Consider the following 23,855-nt stretch of genomic DNA (forward strand, 5'->3'; position numbering starts at 1 on the left):
GAGACAGGCAGATCTCTGTGAGATCCAGTACAGGCTCCAACACTACACAGAGAAACTCTGTCCTGAAAAACAAACAAAAAAGAAAGAAAGAAAAGAAAAGAAACACCAGCCATGACCCCTGATCCTCCATCTCACAACACTTCCTGGATCCAATCCTTAACGTTGCTATTTCTTCCCAACAAACTCAATTTATTGAGTTCAACCTAAGTTTTCCTAAGACAAACGTAATGTCTCCTTTCCTTTTATATAAATGTTCAATGTTTTGTTTTGTGTTTTTTGATATAGGGTTTCTCTGTCTAGTTCCAGGTGTCTTGGAACTCCCTCTGTAGATCAGGCTGGCCTTGAACTCTCAGAGATCTGCCTACCTTTGCCTCCCAAGTGCTGGGATTAAAGGTGAGTCACCACCACCCAGTTAATGTTCAATGTTTCATACCAGATTTTTTTTTAGCAACAAATCTAGGTATTAACTTAAATACAGATAAAGGAATGCACAGATGTTCTGTTAAAGTGTAATGGTTGATCACCATTTGTCAACTGGACTAGATTTAGAATCACCATGGAAACACACCCCTGGGGTATCTATGAGAATGCCTCCAGACTGGGTTAACCAAGGTGGGAAGACCCACGCTAACTATGGATGGCACCATTCCACGGGTGTGGGTAGGCCTGAATAAAGAGGAAGGGAGCTGAACACCAACTTTCAAATCTCTCTGCTTCCAGCCTGCCGATGCAGAGATCAACTGCCTCAAATTCCACTACTTTCCAGTCACAATGGACTAGACTCTCAAATTAGTCAAAATAAATACTTCCTTCCAGAAGTCCCTTCTGTTGCAGCAATGAGAATAACCAATATATGAGGGGAAAACCCATTGTCTAAAGAGAGCTAGGCCCTGTTGCAGTTTGGGAAGATTCATACTAAAAGTATTGCCCATAGTTAAAGCCATGCATGGTTCCTTAAGTAAGACTCACAAAAAGCCACCCTATGAACCACCACATAACTCACCTGAAATGGCTGCTATGCATATGCCTGGCTGGGCATCAACAGATAGAATTCTATAAGATGTTGAAACCATACCCATCTTCCTTCACATGCAGTCTATTCTAAATCCTAACCAAAGATAAACTGGTATCTTACTCCCATGTATTTGGGAAAAACAAAAAGTTGAGGACTGGCAAGATGGCTTTGCTTGCCTCTCAAGTCCAAGGACTTAAGTTCCATCTCTAGAACCCACGTAAGGATAGGAGAGAACCAACTTCACAGAGCTATCCTGTCTGATCGTCCCCGCAGCATGTGTCACCCTCGTCAGAATAAGTATTTTTAAAGCAGATGTTCTTTGTAGCTGCTGTTTAAGGTAACTCTGTGTAACCAGTCTTAATGCCCCTTTGCTGCATTAGCAATGGGATCTTTGTACCTATGTAGATTATAACCCAAGCCTTCCATCACACTGCCCAAGGCTGGGATAGCTCACAGCCCAGATACACTACATATACAAAAACATAATCTTCTTGAAACCGGGGAAACTAGGGTTCCAAGCAGGTAGCAGCATCCTACTATGTAGCAGGCTGCAGATATTCAGTGGAGGTAACAGGAAAAGCAGCTCTTGCTAGTAGAACTGAAGATCACTTAAGCTAATTTGCAAATACAGTCAAGTCTCTCTGGATTGTGGTTAAAACTGACGGAAGCTTCCAGTTTTGCAAGAAGCATTAATCACAATGTTGGTAAGGAAACTTAGCACTGCGTTACTGTGCTTCACAGGCAAACATACTCAGTTGTTTTGTTTTCAAGACAAGCTATGGAGACCAGGCTGGCTTTGAACTCAGAGATTTACTTGCCTGGCCCTCATTTTTGAGGGCTAGGATTAAACGCATGCAGCACTATGCCTGGCCTTTGGGAGTTGTCTGTTCTTTATGATTATTCTTTTAGTTTTAAAGGGACAATTTTCTTCATGCCCTCTAGCAATAAGCCTCAGGAGTTCGCTGCCAATCTCTGATGTGAAGGCCACATATAAAGATGGTAACAGGGCTGGAGCTAACAGGGCTATATTCACAAAGCCCTGGGTTCAATCCCCAGCACCAAGGAATCCATGTATGGTAGTGCACATTTATAATCTCAGCATCTGGGAAGGCAGGAGGATCAGAAGTTTAAGGTCATCTCCACACCATAGTGAATTCAAGTCAGATCATGTCTGAAAAATAAAAATAAAAAAAAAAAGTTTAGGTGAATGAAAATAGGCTGGGTGTGGCGGCATGTACCTTTAATTCCATCTGAGTTGAGGCCAGCCCAGTCTACATAGTTCCAGGCCAGCTAGGGCACAGAGAGACCTTGTCTCCAAGAAAAAGAAAGTCCACAAGATTCCCAATGTCAACACAAAAGCCATTTCTTTTCTCTAGTGCAGTCAGAAACAAATTGAGTATAGGAAAGATCGGACTTAAAATGTGGATATGCAGTCACTACCCTGGCTGCAGATATTCGCATGTGAAGGGATGTGTCTGAGGCTACACCCCAGTGTCACACGGAAGAACCACAGAAGCTGGTGAACTGGTCACCTTAATCCGTCAGTTTTAGACCCACACACCTCAGACTCCAAACGGCTCTGACAGCAACCGTTGGCAAATCCCTCAACTCCGTGACAGACGTGCAAGCTCACGGAATCTAATGATCAGGTTCTGAAGCCCAGAGGAGGGGCACAGAGATGGGCTGTGATGTCCCTCAATATTACTACAGTCAGCCCCACTGAGTTTAGGGTCCTTGCAAAAGTTGCCATGGTTCCTGAAGACCCAAACAAGGGAAGAACACACACACACATGCAACTCCCGGCTTTATATATACATATGAAGCCGGTCATTGGTTTGGGTGACCAAGTTCTGTCCAAAACTGTGTTACAATTTTCCTTATCAAAAATCCAGAAGGGCCAGGCGGTGGTGGCAAACACCTTTAATCCCAGCACTCGGGAATCAGAGGCAGGCCGATCTCTGAGTTCGAGGCCAGCCTGGTCTACAGAGTGAGTTCCAGGACAGGCTCCAAAGCTACTGAGAAACCCTGTCTTGGGCACAGGGGATGGGAGGGTGGTGGTGAGGGTGTGGGTTCAGGGGGTTTAAATTTGGTCTCAACCAACTTTTCCTGGTTTGCTGTTGTTGTTTATTTATTTATTTATTGGGTCGAGCCTCACTCTTCAGCCGAGGTTCATGGTTCTCTTAACCTCAGCCTCCTCAGTTAACCGGCTCCAGCGCAATGTGATTATAGATGTGCCACCAGGTTTGGCTCTTCCCTGGAGCATTTTTATAAAGGCAGACCCAGTGCATAAACATGTCTGACAGGGTTTAGGAAAGAAGACCTGCCAAGCCCTTGCCCCTGATTTCCTTGTCAAAAGAGAAAAGGAGCCCTGCCTTAGGAACGGGTTCCACCAACGCCCTCAGGTCCAGCAGAGAAGACATGCTGGAGGTGTCTCATACTGCATCACAGAGAAGCTGGGCTCAGGTCAGCAGGGAAGCTGGTGACTCAGGCATTCAATGCTCCAAAAGAGCTGTCATGTCCTGTGATGACCATCTATCCAGTCAAACGTGGCAATGGAGAAGCCTACCCTGAAGTCCGGCGCTCAAGTGTCCCCAAGGTGACAGGAAACCCACCTCCCGGCTTTGTCACTGGATTCCATGGTTACAACTCAAGCTACAAATGTGGTCTGAGCCTCATGCCAGCTAGGCAGCTCTCTTCTGTCTACCCCCATGGGCTCCTGGGCGTGCTGCCAAGAAGGAACACATAGCCTTAGAGCAATTCCAATCGTCTCTCCAGTGGTACCTTTCCCAAGCTAGGGATGGAATTGAACGAAACCTTCCCAAATCGTTTACCGGCAGCAACAGGTGGGTCACGAAGGCAAACCGCCAGCAAATTCCGGGTTCCGGATAAATGAGTGCACCTGTGAAACACCACCAGCAAACCCATAGACCATCCCTGAAACCAAGAGCCTGCAATCGCCGGAGTGAGGGTGAATATGGGAATAGACGGAGGTACAGAGAGATACGAAGGAGGGAGGGAGAGTGAGAGAGAATGAACCTGAGGAGAGCCCAAGAAAAGGGGCGGTGGCGACCGCGGCCGAGCCCCAGGTGCAATCGGGGCGCCGGGTCTTCTCAGCCTCTGGGAGGCGCTGGCTCCATGATCTCAGGCCAGGCCAGGCACACTGAAGGTTTCCGGAACCACAGCGCCCCTGCAGCCCAGCCCGGGAGACGCAGCCCGCCGCCACCCCCGCCTCGCCCGGCCGACCGGCACGAGTGCGCTTCCCGCAGAGGGGAACCGGCACAAAGCCGCTGCACACACAATGGCCGGGATCTGCACGCGGCGCAGTCTGCAACCTAGCCCCCCGCGCAGCTGCACTCACTTCTGGGCAACGAGGGTCGGTGGTCGACAGGCACCCAGATCTTCTGCACCCGGCTCTGAGTCAGTTCCAAAGGCATTTTCGTAGCTGCACTCGGCGACCCGCCACCCCAGGAGAAGAGACTCCGACTTGGGGAGAAGAGCAGTTGCAGATCCCCCCGGAACAAAGGACAGGAAGGGTGCGTCCGCCTGCACGCGGCTGGGCGCTCCCCTGCGCTGCTTTGAAAAATGTGCTTTGTGCGAAGTCTTGGAGGATCGCCTGAGCAGACACGAGACGGATGAGATCGGCGCGGGCTGGCGGCGGCGCGCAATGCTGGCTGACTGGTCGGCTCTGTTCAGAAGCTCAGGGATGCTCCAGCACAGTGACAGCCGCGCTCCCGCCACCCAGCACTGCCACTTGCTCCTCTTCTGCTCTATCGGGATGCCACACGCACTGCCCGGCCTTTTAAGATCTGACCGGTAACGCGGCGCGTCAGCCTCGGGGCGGGCCGCATTCTTTGCGTCCCAGCCCCCTTTCACGTGGAGAGAAGGGTGGGCAAGGCCAAGAAATAGCCTGCTGCCGCCCTCTGCGGGCAGGCGAGGGCAGCACGCTCGGCTCCTGCAACCCAGTCTGATTCTCTAGTCCTCTTTTACTTCGCTAAGCCTATCCCCTAAAGGCATCTCCAGATGCTGTTTTAAAAGGTATCTTCCCAATTCGGCCTTTCAAGCAGTGGGGCCCCAATAGCGAGCTTCACAGTTCCAAGCTTTGGGGTCGGCACAGTTCAAGAGAAAACCCAGGTCAGATCTGCCTCCTGTTAATACCTGTGCGTCATCACCCACTATGTCCTCTGCCACTGCTGTCACTGCCATCTTAGGGCACGAGCACTTTTTTTTTTCTGAATGCCCTAGAAACCTAAGCTTGAGCAGTGTTGTCACCCCTCACCCAGTCCCGCATAGCTAGGCACTTGGAGAGAGCAAAAAAGTAAAGGAGGTTCAATAGAAACGGAACTTTGGGGTATAGGGGAGGAGTTGGTATCTTCAGGTTCCCTTTCAACATGGACCATAGCTCATAGATCTTTATCTCTGCAAGTAATGAATAAAATGTAGAGCCTATTCCCACCTTCACTACCGGACTGTAAGCTCCGAGGCTTATAGTCGATAGGTAGTCAGATCCTAAACTCAAATGTCACTTCCTCCGGTACACCCTGCCACTTTTAGTTTGATGTGAACAAACCCCCGCTTCCTTTCCCGATATTCGCACTTTGCATAGGCTGGCGATACACGACAGGCAGTCAGTGAACTGCTAGAAGCCATTGATTCAGCGACAATCTGGGGGTCCTTTTGCGGACAAGCATGGCACTTTAAATGTGTCCTTAGCGAGTGAAGCCTCCGCACAGAAAGCACTGCCCTGCCCTGCCTAGCGGCGAGCTGTACACGTCGCGATGAAGCTGGGCTGTGATTGGAGGCGCTCACGGAACCCCACACTGCAGTGGAAAAGTCTGCGCAGAGGCTGCCACACGTCGCGCACGTCCTGCATGCTCTGCTGGGAGGGCGCCGGCTCCCAGGCGGCGGCGGGCGCAGCTGCTCTGCTCCCAACCCAGCCTGCCCCGCCCGGGACCTCCGCCTTCTCCAGCAGCCTGGAGAACCCGGGAGACCTGGTGCTCAGAGTCGCCCACCTGGCTAGTAGACCCTGAAGGCCTCCGGGCTCTGACCCCCATTCCCGCACCCCACCCTCCTGTGCCACCCTCCTCAGAGCCTGCCCCCACTCTCAGGACAGCTTTGCTGACCGTCTGGTGTCTGTGCTCGGGCACCTGTTCAGAAACCCGGTGCGCTGCATTTGAACTTGTTTTTCTGCAGTGAGAGCGAATGCCAGAGGTGACACCCTAGAATGCCCAAGGGTGAGTCCCGCTCCATTCCTGAAATCAGAGTGGACTGACTCGACAAGGAAAACACCGAGTGTACGTGTCTCTTGCAAGGGTCCCCCTCACTGGGTTTGCAGGGTGCGGAGCAGGAAGCAGGGCGTTGGGGTGGGGATAGGTGAAGGTGCATCCCTGCCAGGAGACACCCTGCACCATTCCTGCTCCCCAGCAACCACAGTGCACCTGGACACATGTTCAAATTCCCACTGGTTTTGTTTGTTTTCTTTGTTTGAGACAGGGCTTTCCTACGTACTCCAGGCCGGCCTAGAGCTTGCTCCTTCTCAGCCTGGTATTACAGGCCCGTTCCATGCCCTTGGCTGCCAACTTGAGATTTTGCAGACACCCACAAGCCAGTCCAGTGGTCGGATGGCATTCCTTCACCTCAAAGCTTAGGAAGAGATTGCTGGGAGTTCATGGAGAACAGGGTGGGAATGGCACCAGTAGAGATCAATTTTTATTTATTTATAGCTTTCATCATTTGCTTAAATTTATTTTTCTTCTTTTTATTATTATTTTTATTAATTTATTTTACATCCCCTCCCTTCTCTCCTCCCACTCCCTCCTCCTCATCCCCGTCACCCCCCTCATCCCTCCTCCTCCATAACGGCTCAGAAAGGGACAGGCCTCCCATGGACTTCAGCAAAGCAGGGCATATCAAGCTGCCATAAGACCAAGCACTTCCCCCTGTATAGATGCTGGGCAAGGCAACCCAGCATGAGAAACAGGTTCCCAAGAGCTAGTCAAAGCACCAGGGACAGCCCCTGTTCCTAATGTTGGGAGTCCCACACACAGAACAAGCTACACACCTGCCACATGTCTGCAGAGGTCCCAGGTCAGTCCCATGCAAGCTCCCTGGTTGTTGGTTCAGATTCCATGAGTTCCCAGGAGCCCGACTATTGGTTTCTGTTTTCCTGAGATGCTCCTGATCCCACTTTTCCTATACTTCCTCCCCCTTCTCCTCAACAGGACTCCCCTATCACAAGGTTTGACCATGGGTCTCTGAATCTGCCTCCATCAGTCACTGGCTGAAGGTTCTCCGATGACAACCAAGATCTTCACCAACTCCACATCTGACAGAAGGCTGGTCTCTAAAATAAATAAAGAACTCAAGAAACTAGACATCAAAGAACTAAGTCATCCAATTAAAAAAAAAATGGGGTACTGACCTAAACAGAGAATTCTCAACAGAGCACCTTTTTCAAATGGCAGAGAATCACTTAAAGAAATGTTCAGCATCCTTCACCAACAGGGAAATGTAAATCAAAACAACTAAAACTCCATCTTACACCTGTGGGAACGGCTAGGGTCAAAAACACAAATGACAGCTCATGCTGGAGAGGATGTGGAGGAAGGGAACACTAACTTATACAGCCAATTTTGGAAATCAGAAAATTGGAAATCAATCGACCTCAAGACTCAGCAATACTCTTGGGCATATACCCAAAGGATACTCAATCATACTACAAGGACACTTGCTCAACTATGTTCACAGCAGCATTATTTGTCATAGCCAGAACCTGGAAACAGCCTAGATGCCACCTCAATCAAAGAATGGATAAAGAAAATGTGGTACATTTACACAATGGAGAATTACTCAGCTGTTAGAAACAATGAAATTTGAAGGCAGATGAATGAACTAGAAAAAAAAAAAATTAAAAATCCTGAGTGAGGTAACCCAGACCCAGAAAGACAAACATGGTATGGACTCACTCATAAGTGGATATTAGGTATAATAATTAGGTATAAAATAAAGGATAATCATGCTACAATCCACAGACCCAGAGAAGCTAAGTAAGGAGGAAGGACCCAAGGTGGAAAACATGAATCTCCCTGGGGAGGGGAAATAGAGGAAATATCCTGGTTAGACTTGGGGCCGAACTTGAGGGGTCGCATTGGTGGGGTGGGCAGAGGAGGACAGAGCTGAGAGAGATGACAGGAAAGTGGGGCTTTGCAGGGTCAGGTAGAAGCCTGAAGCAAGGGAAACTTCCATGAGTCTCCAAGGATGGCCCGAGTAGTGGATGCAAAGCCTGAACTGGCGCTCCCCTGTGATCAGATTGGTGACTAAGGAGATGTTAAACCTCTTGACTTAAGGTCAGACCTCAAAGCAGGAGGCAGTTAAGCATTCTCAAATGGTGCATGTTCCCTGCCCAGGTGCCAACAATGCAGTGAGTGTCCAGAACAAAGACCAAGTTCTCCAGTCACCATTGCTACCAAAGAGGGAAGGGGAAGTTGACTTAACCCCTATAGGCTTCCAGATATCTAGGTGTAGATGGAACGTGAAGGACACAGCTGAATTCGGTCAGCTTGTAAGCACGGGTAAATGAGCGTCCTCATGGGAGGTAAAATTGCTTCAATATGAAAGATACTCCTTAGGAACAACTGGCTGCAACTACATCCAAAAATGCCTGGTTAGGTTTGCTGTTTAGTCTTCCTCCTGCCTCCTCCTGGTCTGCTAAAACACCCTTATCTTTGGCTCAGATGTAGTCCCCTGGGGCTTCACTAACTCTCCCATCTCCACGGTGGATATTATGAATTCAGCCCTTTAGAAGAGGCTGCCAAGAATCTGAACATTCTTCAAGGTGGCATTCTTAAAGTCAGGCGACTCCAATTGGTAGAACTGATTGACAATTTCCCTTAGACTCTTAAGTTACAATCTGGGCCCCCACGAAAGCCAAAAGAAACTACTGAACAATCTAGTTTGCATTCCACAGCCTGCCACCCCTTGTTTATGGGAAGGAATAAAGGGGAGATTGGAGATTAGAAAGGTCGAGGAATCAAGCCAAGACCAAGAAAGGAAGAAGTTAGGAAGACCGTGTGTTTGTGGCTGGTTTGTTCTGTTTTAGAAACAGGGTCTCATATAACCTGGGCTGGCCTTAAACTCCATATTTAGCCAAGAAATTACAAGCACGAACTATCATGCTTGGTTTATTTGGTGTTGAGAACCAAATCCAGGGTTTTAGGCATTCTAGGCAAACACTCCATCAACTAACTGAGCTACATCTCCAGCCCTGTGAGTGAGTGAGTGTGTGTGTGTGTGTGTGTGTGTGTGTGTGTGTGTGTGTGTGTAAAGTGATCACATACTTGGCACAGAAGCAGATAGCTTCACAGGTGGTCACGTTACAGACCCACCACGACCCAGGGTGATGAGTACAACAACCCTAAGCAAGGGAAGACTGGACTGTTTGTTATTCAGTCCTTTCACCTGGACCAGTTAAGCTGTTGGCATGAAAGAAGAGAAAGGCCTCATGGTGTTTAGCATAGCAAGTACCTAAAATGATATATTCTCATACTCACAGGCCACCACACACCTGCTGGAGAACTCGATGTGTGAAGTCAGTGAGCCGGGTCTAGTTAAGCAAAAAGGACGTGGAAGTACTTTTCCTCCATAACCTTTGTTCCCATTCTCTGACCCGTGTCACCTAACCCTTACCAGTGCTGCCAAGCTGTGGCTATCAACAACAGCAACAAGCAACTCTATTTCCCTGTTCTTGCACCAACTGCTTAGAGTTAAATGTTTAAACCACACTGGTGCCTACACCTACTCCCCAGGGAAGGAGGGATGGAGGGAACAAGCTCCGGCAGGCTGTGAGCAATCTCATGTTGCTAATTAGACCCCAAGTGTCATTATTTGCTTGCTTGAAAGATCCCGCGTATGAGAGAGTGAAGCAAGACATCAAATGAACAGCAAAACCAAACCTTTACGTCACCGCCCATCACCCAAAGATGAGGGAAGGTGACTTTTTGTTTGTTTTGTTTTTCAAGATAGGGTTTTTTTCTATGTTGACAGCCCTGGCTGTCCTGAACCCCCTTTGTAGACCAGGCTGGCCTCAAATTTACAGAGCTCCTCCTGCCAGGTGACTTTTATTAAAGAAATATTTGTGACTTGTATACGAATGGAAATAGAGATTGGAGGCTAGCTGCACGGATGACATAGGAGGCTCCCGAATCCAGTTCACAGGTTATATGCTTATGTATATTCAAAACCTGGAAGTTGCCAGGCACGAGGAGGAACCACTACTGTTATCCCAGCACTCAGGGAGGTGGAGACTGGAGCAGAAAGTTTCCCTACAGGTGTAGTGGCACCTGCCTGTAATCCCAGCCCTTGGGAGGAAGAGGAAAGCAGATCTCTGTGAGTTCAAGGTCAGCCTGGGCTAGGTAGCCAATTCCAGGAAAGTCAGGGTTGTGTAGAGAGATCCTGTCTCAGAAAAGAAGAAAAGAAAGAAAATGAAAGTCTCCTTGGGCTATCTGGAAGTCCAAGGCCAGGATGGACTCCTGTGAGACTCTGTGAGACCCTGTTTCAAATGTGTGTGGGATGTGGGGAGCACGCACTAAGATTCCAACCACATTTAGAGGAGAAATGTAGACAGAGACATAGATAGAGGTGGTTGGGCAATAAAAATATTGTTCCCCATGAACCTAAAACTGCACTGAGAAAAATCCATTTTGAAAAAAGGATTCTTTATTTTTTACATATGTCATTACTTTTTTCTCCCATCTGAATTAAATGTTGCATTATTAGAGAGTGAAGAAGGTCTACTGTGGTCACATCCTGGCTCTGGATGAATCAATTCAGATTGTGCAATTTACACAAGTCCACTCAGTGGGTGAGCACTTGCCAACCTGTGGGGGAGGAGGGGCAATCAAACCTCCAACAAGTTTCCTGGTCCAATCAATGTTTCCTTGTTTTTATTGTTATGGGGGGGGGCGTTGGTGTTGGTGGTAGGTGGGTTATTTGGGGGAAGGCTGTTGGTTGTTTGCTTTTGGGTTTTTTTTTTTTTGAGTGTTTTGTTTTGTTGTTATTTGTGACAGTTCTTACTCTGTAGTCCAGGCCACACTGATCCTCCTGCGCCAACTTTCCAAGTGCTAAAATTATAAAAGCCTCTATGCCTGGCTTTTGTTGTTTAAATTTGTTTTATTTTGGTGGTGTTTTTACTTTTATTTGTTGTTGCTATTCTATAAAAGGTTTTAGATTTATTTATTATTTTTATATATGAGCTCCTTGTATGTATGTATGTATGCACATATGTATGTATGTCTGCATACACGTTATGCACCGTATGTGCTCCTGGTGCCCTTGAAGGTTAGAAGAAGGCTATGGATCCCCTGCGACTGCAGTTACAGATGGCTGTGAGCCACCCTGTGGGTTCTGAAACTCTGCAAGAATAAGTGCTCTTAACCCTTGAGCCAACTCTCCAACCTAAATATTCTGGTTTTGTGAGACCGTATCTCACTATGTAGCTCAAGCAAGCATGAATCTCTCAGTTCTCCTGCCTTGGCTTCCTGAGTGCTGGTTTACAGGTCTTCACCCACACCTCACACCTCTCTGCTATACTTTTATTCATTTACTTATCTGGAGTTCTTAGAGAAGGCTCCTATAGACTGGGCTGGCCTTGAACTCTATATATATCCTAAGGATGACACTGAATGAACGATCCCCCCTCTCTCCTTCTGTGTATGGGTATTTTGCTTGCATGTACGGCTGTGCATCAATGTGCACAGTGACCACAGAGTCCAAAGAATGTGCTGGGTCCCTTGGAACTGGAGTCACAGGTGGCTGTTAGCCATATATAGGAGTACTAGGAACTGAACCCACTGAGTCCTCTGGAAGAGCAGCCAGTGCTCTTAACCACTGAGCAATCTCCAGCACTGACACAGGACTCCTGATTCTACTGCCACTACCTCGTAAGTACAAGGATTACAGACATATGCCTCCATGTCTAGTTTAGGTGGTGCTGAAGGCTGAATCCAAGACTTCCTGCACAGAAAACGAACTCTCTACCAACTGAGCTACATCCCCAGGGCCTAGGTATTGTTTCACATTTTGAAATTAGCTCATGAGATGCAGCACAGACTAGCCTTGAACTCAAGGTCCTGTCTCAGCCCCCTGAATTGTTGTAATGATAGACACGGACCACCATGCCAGACAGGGTCCTGTCTTTTTTAACGACACTCTGCGTAGGTCCATGCTACTAAAGCTTTCTGTAGGTGTTGTGTGTGCTCCTTCACACATCACTCTACTCTGAGAAGGTTTTTAACCCTCTGCCAGCCTCTTCAGCCCGTCAAGACACAGAGATCTGTGTTAACCAGGGTTAGCTAGGTGGTGGAGCACGCCTTTGATGCCTTTAAGCACTCGGGAGGCAGAGGCAGGGGATCTCTAAGTTCGAGGCCAGAGGCTATTCAGAGAAACGCTGTCTTGAACTGCTGTCCCCTGAAAACAAAGGTATTATACCTTCAGAATAGTCATGCTTTTCCAAAATGCAATGTTCTACAGTTCAAATGGCAGTACTAGGCCAAGGTCAATTTCATTTTGATATTATACTAGAGCTACATAAGATGTCTCAATCAGAAGCTGAACAAAAAGGTCATGGTACTTCATGTGTTATTCTTCAAACTCTTGAGAGTCTATAGTTATTTCAAACAAAGAGATCCATTTACAGTGTTTCCCTTTATATTTTTAACAGGGTCTGACTATGTAGACCAGGCTGGCCTGGAACTCCGCCTACCTCTGCTTCCTGAGTGTTGGCATCAAAGGCACGCACTACCATGCCTTGCTAACAGCTAAAATTATTTAATGTTTGTCAATGAGTGATAACTCATTTTGTTTAAACCCCAGGGAGAAAGTATATAGTTGTGTGGATTCTGACACTGAGAGGTTGGACTTGACAGGACGTTAGTGAAGAATTCCGTGGTGCCAGGAGTGGTGGCACACATCTGTAACGTCAGCATTCCATAGTGAAATCACGAGGGTCAGGAGTTCAAGCCTGACTTCAAATAAACAAACGCTGTGTGATGGTGACTGTATGTGTTGACCACAGCATTGGTTTCTCCAAATGGCATGTATGTACATGGTGGGTGGGTGGAGTTTGCATCGACATTGATGCTACACCTGGAGAAATCCAGGTGCTGTGTGAGTTTCCACCAAGGTGAAAACATTTCAATCCTGCAGAGGAGCTCCTTTAGCAGGCAGAAAAACAACTAAAAAATACCTTCAAGACTCCCTGAAACCCACCAGAGTCGCTGTTCCCTGATACCAGAAGAAACAGAGCCCAACTGCAAAGAAGGTTTTCAGACACGCTATGCTGCAAAAATAAATAAATAAATAAATAAATAAATAAGACTCTGGGAGGAGAAAATCTGCAAAGAAGACTCAGAAAGAAACCAGACCAGCTGCCTGGAAGAAGCAGAAACCAGCCAAGCTTCCTAAAAAACAATTTAGACCAACTAAGTGCCTGAAAAGGACACTCTCCAGTTTGTTGAGCTGCCTGCAGGCTGTGTAGTGTGCTCCAGGTTCTCAGCTTTGTGAGCTGTTACCCATGCTGGGGTAGGCCTTAGTGATGCTGCTGTCTTTGACTTGTTTATGTTCCTTTAACTCCTCCCCCATGTTCCTGTAAGGAACCCCAATATAACTCATTAGTTCACTAAGTTGGACTTTGGTGGGATCATTACTTTGGTTTATTATTGGGAAGTTCCCTATCTGGGGTAAAAATTTGTGTATTGCGTCTCCCCAGGAAAAGTTTTGCCACCCAACACCAGGATAGAGTGGATGGTGGATATTAGTTGGGGAGAGGATGGTGTCCGAGTCCATCTCTCGAGTTTGAAGAAGATCTTCAAAGACAATCTGTGGCTCTTCCCTTAGTCTTCCTCTCTAAGAGCAACCTTAAAAAAAGAGATGGTCACAGAGGACTCTAAGAGGTACACATGGGACATGGCTCACAAAGTGGGCAACCAAGGTTGAGGGTGTGCTTCAGTTGGCAGAGTGCTTATCTAGCATGCAGAAAGCCCTAGTTGCAACCCCCAGCACCATATAAAGATGATGTAGGGTATGCCTGTAATCTCAGTACTGGGGAGGTGAGGGCAGGAGGATCCGGAGTCCAAGGCCATCCTTAGCTGTACAGTAAGTTTAAAGCTAACCAGGGTTACAGGAGACCATGATGCAAAAAAACAACAATGATATCTAGGCAAAATGGTGAGTGTCTGTGATCCTAGCATTCAGGAGGCTGAGGCAAGAGAATAATGAATTCAAGGCCAGGCTGAACTATGTAGCGAGACTCTCCAGCAGGCATACACTGTAATTCTACTACTTGAAAAGGTCAGGATCAGAAGATCAAGGACTGGTGGTTTGAATAAGGATGCCCCCCCCCCATAGGCTCATGTATTTGAAGACTTAGTCATCGGGAGTGGCACTACTTGAGAAGAACTAGGAGGTGTGGCCTTTGGAGGGGGTGGGCTTTGAGCAAGGCCCAGTGGCTCTCTCTGTTGCTTGTGGATCCAGTTGTAGGACTCTGAGCTACTTCTCCAGCATCATGTCCGCCTGTGTGCTGCCATGCTTTTGTCACGATGGTAACGGACTAACCTCTGAAGCTGTAAGCCAGCCCCAATTAAATACTTTCTCTTATAAGAGTTGCTATGGTCATAGTGTCTCTTCACAGTTACAGAACACTGACCAAGACAAGACAACACAGTGAATTTGAGGCCAGGCAGGGCTACATGAGACCCTTTCTCAAAGCAATAACAACAAAAATCCTGCGGCAACGAAAAGCAATTTTAGGCATGTGTAGTGTCTTATGCTTGTAACCCCATAATCTGAGAAGCCAAGGCAGGAGGGTCACTGTGAGTTTCAGGCCAGTCTGGGCTACAGTGGGACTTTGCCTTCAGAAAGAAGAGGAAAAGGCAGGGGAGACGGAAGCTACAATGAGAAGGAGAAGGGGAAACAATTCCAGGGACTAAGTCTTGCAGGTTAAGAGACTTTATGGTTATGATCCAGCCTCAGGTCATGGCCAAAGCTTGGCCAGCAGGCATGGAAGAGCAGAGAAGAAACTATGCCTGATACCAGGTTGGTGAGATAGCTCAGCCAGCAGGTGATACCTGGCTGGTGAGAGCACTGGCTCTATGCTCCTGGTCCTGAATCCGTGCTGGAAGAAGAGAGCCAACTCCAGAAGTTGCCTTCTAACCTACACACACACACACACACACACACACACACACACACACACCACACACTCTCTCTCACTATTGGTGCATGAATGCAGACTGGGGTGGGAGAAGTCACAGTCAAGTCAATTGAAGTTGCTAACTAACCCAGGCTTGAGGAAAACACGAACTGCAAAACAGCCCACCTTCTGCTGAGTAGGGAAAAGCGAGTTCCAGCTCTGCTCAGAGGGACTGGCAGGGGAGGGCAGTGTCGCAAGGCCAGCGGCCTGCCTGTGCCTGTGGTGCAAACACGTGCTGTGGTGCAACTCCCAGCTGACAAACAGGGCCAGCGCCCTTCCCCTGCTCTTCCCCTTGTACAATTCTTCCTTCTCCCAATGGAAAACAGCCTAAAAATAGAGCTGGATCATGAAAAAAAAAAAAAAAAACCCTGCAGGTTTTGGAAAGCAAAACTAACTAGATGTTAGAAAACTGACTCCAGCTGGGTTGTATTACTGCGTAATGTTTAGAGTAGAGAGTAGGGCTTGGGACAGTCTGGAGCAGCCAGAGATAAGAAAGAGCCCGTTCAATCCTGCATGATGACTTTTAAAGAGAGTGTTAAAAAAAAATCAATCTATCACCAGAGCAGAGCTATCAGGTTGTTCCCTGTGAGGAGCAGATAAAAAACTAGATATAAGATACAAAACTCATGACTCGGTTGGTTGAGTGCTTGCCTGGAATGCACAAAGCCCTGGTGTTCTACCTCAGCACTGTAGATGCTGGCCAGGGTGACACATGCTTGTGATTCTAGCATTGGAAGGTGGAGACGAGAGAATCGGGAGTTCAACGTCACCCTTGGCTACATTGCAAGCTTGGTAACTCACACCTCTAATCCTGCCGGTTAGAAAGATCGCCATGAGTTTGGGATTGGTATGGGCTACACAGTAGGTTTCAGGTTAGCCTGGGCTACAGAGTGAGACCCTATCTCAACACATCACTTCCCCCAAGAGTAAGACTATAGCTAAAATAGCAACCTCTTACAAAGACTCAAGGTCTTATCTTTTTGCATGTGGAAATCGGAGAGTAACTACATTTGGGCGTGGGCTCTCTTCTCCTACCACAGATTCCAGGGATTGATCTGAGGCCATCAGACTTGTATCAAGTGCTTTTACCTGCTGACCTATATCACCAGCTCCAAGGAGTTGTGCCCTTTGTTTTGTTCCATGACCAGAAAGGAAGTGCTAGCTAGACGATACAAAGAAAAATGTATTTGGGAGAAGAGCAGCAGTGGGCTGGAGAGCTGTCAATCTATCCTATCACCATCGCCGTGACACCCAGATCACACTCACAACAGCTGGAAGTCAAAGCAACTGGTCTCCAACCAGCCCTGCAAATAAGGGAATCTCTGAATTCTTGGGTGACCCACCTCAACCTCTCACCAGTTCTATGACCTGAACAAGACAAATCTCTGCTCTCAAGAATTCGTTTGTCTTGGAATCCATGTGTGCAATCCAGAGTGAGTCCAGATATAAAACTGCGGACTGGGCACGCGGTGACTGTGTTCACCACTTTGCATCTCCGTGACAAGACACTAGACACAAACAACACAAAAGGGGAGGGCTTATTTTAGCTTCTGGTTCCAGATCAGCCAGACCCGTTGCCTAATAGAATCCTCTGGTCCTAATGAGACAGTGTCAGAAGTGAAAAGATACAGAGGAGCAGGGCAGATAGAAAGGAGACATAGAGAGATCAGAGAGACAGAGATACTATGGGGATTGGAGATAAGATTGGACATTCCCCGGTGATCTCCTTCCTCCTACCAGGCCCTACCTCCTAATTTCCCATTAATGGATTATGAAACTATTCTATAGATAGTGTCAGAGCCCTCAGTTCCAATCATTCGGAAAAAGTTGTTAACACGGGAGCTTTAGTAGGAAACTGTAGATTCACACACAACAGTAACACAACTGACTAATTGGTAGTCAAGGGTACAGAAGTCACTGGTCAAGACCTTCCTTTGACAAGTCCTTTGAAAAGCAATGGCTGAAGCCATCCTTGCTAGTAGGTAGGAATTCACAGAGGGAGACATGGGGTTCAAACCGCACATAGAAATAGCACAGTTTCCATTTCTAATTTTTAAAATTTGTTTTAGCTTTCTGAGACAAGAGCTCATCAAGTAGCCAAGGTTGGTCTTGAACTCCAGATCATCCTGCCTCCACCTTCCAAGTGCTGGAATCACAGTCCCTGACTTAGCTGTTTTCCTGTTACCAAAAGCAACAGGACGAAAGCAACCTAAGGAAGAAAAGTCATATTCTGGCTCAGCATCCAAGGATACAATCTACCACACACAACAAAAAAAATGGAGGTGGGATGTGTCTCAGTGGGAGAGCACTTACCTAGTAAGTACACAGCCCTTGGTTTGACCTCAAGGAAGGGGAGGGAGGGAGGGATCCAGGGAAGGAGGCTGGGAGAAAGGTATTTGCTATTTGCACATTCATATTCAAAGCACCATTACACAGCTCTTACATACAAATAGCAAAGAGGCAGAGACAGCTAGTATTCACTGGAGGATGAATAAACAAATAAGATTGTCAAACATTACTCATCCCACAAAAGAATAGAGCATAGATTAGCCTCCAGAACATTAGGCTAAGCAAAATAAGCTAATCACAAGTGTGTGTGTGTGTGTGTGTGTGTGTGTGTGTGTATGATTCCACTTATCTGAGATACTTAAGCAGTCTGATTCATTAAGGCAAAAGGCAGACTAGAATGAAGACTGCCAGGATCTGAGAGAGGAGGGAAAATGAGGGGAGACTCTCGGTTTTGCAAGATGAGAACATTCTAGCACTCCGCGGCACAATGAGGTAAATAAGCTCAAGCCCACTGACACGAACACTTGGAAATGTTAAAGGAGACACTTCTGTATCACATGTTTTCACCACAAAATAAGACTTTGAAAATTACTTTTAAAAACATACAGCAACACTCTTCAAATTCAACGAAGGGTGTGAGACACACACACACAAGGGAGGAAAGACAGTTCCACAAGAAGACGCGAGGTCCCCAAAAGTGTGATCCTGGATAGAAGTCCCACGTCTGCTAAAATGTGTTTGCCTTCTGTAAACACAGAACAATGATCTGACGCTGGAAACTTCAGCAGTCTACCTGTAAGATAAGGGCTCTGGGTGAAGTCATTTCCTGGTTTTTATTTGGTTTTGCTTGGTCTCACTTTTGGTTTGGGATTTCGGTTTTGGTTTTATGAGACCAGATCTTACTTTATCGAGTGGGCTGGCCTAGAACCCAGTACATAGATCAGGCTGGCATTGAACTCTCGGCAATCTTACCCATCTTCAAACTCCAAAGTGATGGGATTTCAGGTGTGAGCTCCCATGCTCAACCCTCTCCTCGTTCTGAAGAAATATGCTCTGAAATGTTTAGAGGCAGAGGACAGGTGGACAGACAAAAAGACAGACAACATTAAAAAGTCAGAGCAGCATGCTAATATCTGTAGAATCTGGGTAAAGGCTATTGGAAATACTTAGCCCTGTTTTGCAACATTTCAGTAAATCTGAAATTATTACAAAATGGAAAGTCAAAATTTGAAAATGTTAAAGTTCACATGGATCACAAAATGTCAGAAACTCCATTGATATTCCTCAAAAGGCTCTTCCTCCACTTGGAACACCTTCAATCTAGTCAGAATTCTTATGGCTCATAAATAAACAATAAACAGAGATCTCTCTGATGATTCACAAACCAACCTTGAAGGCTGTAATCTCAGCACTTGATAAACTGCGACTGAAGGATTACTATGAACTTGTGCTGCTTAGTTTAAACTGTCAAACAGACAGAATTTAGAACCATCTGGGGAGAGAGTTTTAGGAATTATCTAGATCAGGTTTGCCTGGGTATGACTGGGGGGACTGACTTATTGTTAATCGATAGAGGAAGATGCAGCCCCTTATAGGCAGCACCAATTCCCTACACAGAGGGTCCATAACAATGTAAGACAGGAGCAATCCAGCTGAGAGCAAGGATCTGCTCATTTATTCTCTCTGCTCTTGGCTGTGGATACGATGCTTTAACTCTTGCCTTAACTTCCCCCACAATGATTAACTGTAACCTGGCACCATAAGCCAAAGAAAGGAAAACCTTCCTTCTTTAAGTTGCTCTTTGGTCAAGATATTTTATAGCAACAACAGAAACACAAGTAGAACAGAATTTAAGTTCATCCTGGGCTTAGTAGTAAGTTTCAAGGTCTAAATCAAAACCAAGCAAGACTAGGGCTGTATTTCAACTGCTAGAGTGCTTGAATGCATACACAAAGCTCCAGGGTTCCATTTCCAGCAAGGTACGGTGGTGCAGGTCTGTAATTCCAGCACTCAGAATTCCAGGCCTAAGAATCAGGAAGTCAAGGCTAATCTGGGCTACATTTAAGAGAGACCACATTTAAGAAAAACAAAACAACAATGATAACAAAAACAAACAAACAAACAACAAAAAAACAGAACAAAACAACTGAGTCTATAGCTTAATGTTAGAGCATCTGGTTAGCATGTACCAGGCCCTGGGATCAATTCTTAACACCAAAAAAATAGTGACAGATAATGATTAATACACTTAATTGGACTTGGCATTTGCTGGCAGCAATAAATAAAAGACCTTCAATGAGTAAAACTGGTGATATCTCCTTCTACCACAGTGGCAGGAAACCTGTCCCATCCCACCATCCACTGACCATCGGGCTGCACCATGTACACTGGGTAGCATATATGAAAGGCCATCTGGCCATCAGAGAAAGCAGAAGAAGACAAAAAAAAAAAAAAAAAAAAAAAAAAAAAAAAAAAAAAAGCACTTGCTCCTTCATTTGATGGCAACTCTTCCCAAATCCATGAAACGCTTTCACATTCAATTCCCAGGCCAGACTGAGTCACAGCCCACACCTATCTGCAAATAAGGGAACAAAAGTCGCCTCCTAGCTGGTCCACTGCCAGGAATTCTTCTACTGCGGAAGAGGAGGAGAATGGATGCTGAGTGAATAATGCTCGCAGTCTCTTTCAGTATCACTTTCCTCTAAGAAAGTGTTTAACAAACACCAAAAGAGTCTTTTTAAGGCTCACTCCACAGGATGGAACCCATATCTGACCCTGCTAAAGTGGCCAAGAACCTACGACTAGATAGGCCAAGGGTTTGGAGGGGGGAGCCCAAGACTCTGCTAAGGAAACACAGCAATAGACTCCTAGTGACATACTGCTATACCCATAGATCACTGCCTCACTCAGCCCCCATCAGAGAAGCTTCATGCAGTAGATGGGAACTAACACAAACACCAGTAACCAAAAAATGTGAAGAGACTTGAAGATTTTGGAACACTCAGTCCTAAATGGGATGTTGTCATCAGAGCCTCCCCTCGGGGTTCAAGGATCTACCTAGAAGAGAATGTGGAAAGATTCTAAGAGTCAGAGGTGATGGATGACTCCACTCCAGAGAAGCAGAATCTCCCAGACACAACAGGACCGATACACATATGAACTCACAGAGATTGGGACAGCTTTCACAAGGTCTGCAGAGGTTGAAGACAGGCGAGGTCCCAGCCCAGAAAGGGGGAAGTGGACATGGGTCCCCGCCCTTAAACAAGAAACTATATGCAATTGATACCCACTGGCAAAGGAAAAGTCCGTTTCTTCCTATGGACTCTTGCTGGGTACATTAGCCAGGGCAGGCCCATTGCCCAGAAGTAATTGGCCAACACAAAATGAACTCAGTGATGCTGAGTGGTGGTGGCACACACCTTTAATCCCTGCACTAGGGAGGCAGGAGCAAGTGAATCTCTGAATTTGAGGCCAGCCTGGTTTACAGTCCCAGAAACCCTGTCTTGAAAAACCAAAGGGGAGCGGGGGAAATGAAGTCAGTGGTATGTTTGTAGACTTTTTGTCTCATTTTGCTTCATTTGGACACTTTTTGTCTTATTGATCTGTTATTTTTATTTGTGGTTGTGTGTGTGTATAGAAAGAAAAGAAAAAAGAAAGAGAGAGAGAGGAAGAAAGAAAGAAAGAAAGAAAGAAAGAAAGAAAGAAAGAAAGAAAGAAAGAAAGAAAGGTAAGTCTTTTAGCCAGATACTAGGTGATGTATGGTTGAAATCTCAACACCCTGGAAGCTGAAGCAGGAGAACTGCCAAAAGTCCAAGGCCACCTTGGACGACATAGTGAGTTCTGGTTCAGTCTGAACTACAGACTAAGACCCTGTTTCAAAAACAAAACAGAATAAAAACCAAAGGCAATGGGGCTAGGGAAGTGGTTCAGTTGGTAGGATGTTTGTCCCGCATGCCTGAAGCCTTGGGTTCACTCGCCAGTACTGCATTGACTGGACGTGATGGTTTACACCTGTCTGCATCCCAGCACTGGACAGGTGGAGTCTGGAAGACCAGAAGTTCAAGGTCATCCTCAGCTACGGAGTGAACTTGAAGCCAGCCTTGACTATATACTAGATTCTGGGACCAGCCTGGGCTACAGTGTTGAGACTCAAGAATGAATAAATTAATCAATTAACAATTGGAGAAAGCAAGGAAGGCACTGTTGATGTAGTACAAGGAAGCAAGAAAGAGCTAAGAGAGTTGTTGGGGCTGGGGAGTGACCACCACAGTCCATATTGCAGAGGTCAGAGGGCAACTTTCTAGAACCATTGTCTCCTTTCACCAGGTAGATTCTAGGGATTGAACTCAGGTAGTCAGGCTTGAGGGCAAAAGCCTTTTACCTGATCATCCACCTTGTTGGTTTAGGGATTACTTTTTTTTTTTTAGACAGTGGACTTAAACTCACTACACAGCTACACAGCCAAAGTTAGCCTTAACACCTGGTCCTCCTCCATCCACCTCTGAAGTACTGAGATAGTGAACATAGGTCACCACCAGTGCACACCGTGCATCTTCAGGTTTGAGTTTGTCTTTTATTCGTTTGTTTATTGGCTTTTTTTGTGTGTGTAGAGGGAAGGTTTGGTTTTTCAAGGCAGGGTTTCTCTGTAAAAGAGCTTTGGCTCTCTTAGAACTTCTAGGCCAGGCTGGCCTTGAACTCAGAGAAATCGAAGTACCTCTGCCTCCCATCACCATGCAGTTCCTTAGCTGAGCTCTGAAACCCACCATAGGTCCAGTGACAACAGATAGATGATAAAGAAGACCACAGAAAGCATAGGAGCCACTGCCCCACCGCTGTGCTGCCTTCTACTTCTATATTTCATTCTTCCCAGTTCTTTGGGCTGTTTTGTATGCATATGAGGGATTTTTGTTGGTTGTTTAAGATGAAAAATTACTTTAAAATCTAAAAGATTGGCATTTGTTTTCGGGCAGGTTTTAGCTATGTGGTCCCTGGCTGGTCTGGAGCCCACCGTGTACCTCAGGCTGGCCTCAAACTACTGATCTTTCTGACTCAGCCTCCCAATTTGAATTATAAATGTGGGAACTAGAGAAATGGTGCAGTGGATAAGAGCACTTGCTGAGTCAGCATGAGGAAGTGAGATCAAAGTGAGTATCCACATAAAAAGCAGGGTGTAGTCAAAACAGTGTAAGGGAGGTGGAGACAGAGGACCACTGGGGCTTGCTGCCTGGCAGCCTACCTCCAGGTTCAGTGAGAGACTAGATCTCTAGGGAATAAAGCAGAGTGACTGAGCCAGGTGCACCTGCACATACAATACACACACCTATACACAGGTACACCCCCTCTCATACACACACACACACACACACACACACACACGCACACATGCACACACATACCACACACACACACTCGATGAATTACAAGTGTATGTAATTATGGTCATTTTTACCATATTTTGACTTAGATTTTGCTGCTGGTTTTTGTTCTCTTTTCCAATGTTGGAGTTGAAATCCAAGCCCTTGCACCTGCTAGGCAAAGAGCTTCACCATGGAGCCACCCCGTTGTTCTCCAATCGTGGTCAAAGAATGCTTTCAGAAAACAACCTGAGCCCCACTCAGGTTTATCATCTACGACTGATAAACATCTTGGGAGAAAGCCTCACATTAACACTTAAGAAAACAGACATGCCTGCCGCCTGAGGAGCAGCCCACCTGGATGCCTCCGGCGTGGATTACTGAGGAGGCTAGCAATTGTCTCCATAACCCTCTCCCAAACACTGGCAGACTCAATGGAAGTATGGGAAGAATTGAGAGGCCTTGTAGGCTGCTGACGGCGATGTGTCCACAGGTCACCCCCAAAGCCACAGGTGATCTCCAGTCATCTGAGTTGTCACAAGAGACCTGCAGGAAGCAAGACTTTGGCCTCCTGGCTATTTAATCACATTTGGTGCTGTTCTAGTCTCAATATGTTGAGAGCTATCCAGGTGGTGGGTCCACATGTGTTATCCAGGTAACCAGTAGGCTAAGGCAGGAAGATTGCTGTGAGTTGAAGGCCAGCTTAGGCTACATAACAAGACCCTGTTTCAAAAATCCAAACAAGGTGGACAGGAGGGATAAATCAGTTTGTGGAGTATTTCTTAGCAGGCACAAAGTCCTGCGTTCAGTCCCCATCGTAAAAATCAGGCATGATGGTCCAGACCTGTAAGTCACCCTCAGCCACGCTCAGCTCAAGGCCACCCTAAGCTATGAGAGATTCTGTCTGAAAGAGAAAAATGTTTTTCTTTTTGGTTTGATTTTGAGAACTAAAACG

At 46.6% G+C, this 23,855-nt stretch overlaps 1 protein-coding gene across 3 annotated transcripts in view; it reads right to left on the bottom strand.

Moving 5' to 3' along the window:
• The window catches only part of Pfkfb3 (6-phosphofructo-2-kinase/fructose-2,6-biphosphatase 3), an 85,251-nt gene that overhangs the window by 21,799 nt on the left and 39,597 nt on the right, over nucleotides 1-23,855 (bottom strand). For 2 of the 3 annotated variants that reach the window (XM_038332996.1, XM_038332998.1), the window contains exon 1: nucleotides 4,374-4,805. The exons of the other annotated variant lie outside the window; for it this stretch is intronic. In XM_038332996.1, the coding sequence (XP_038188924.1) occupies nucleotides 4,374-4,449 (76 nt within the window). In that variant the 5' untranslated portion in view covers nucleotides 4,450-4,805. Of the gene's footprint in view, nucleotides 1-4,373; nucleotides 4,806-23,855 lie in introns of those variants that run through there. 3 annotated transcript variants of the gene reach the window in all.

The sequence above is a fragment of the Arvicola amphibius genome, chromosome 6 (assembly GCF_903992535.2).
Source record: "Arvicola amphibius chromosome 6, mArvAmp1.2, whole genome shotgun sequence".
Taxonomy (NCBI): Eukaryota; Metazoa; Chordata; class Mammalia; order Rodentia; family Cricetidae; genus Arvicola; species Arvicola amphibius.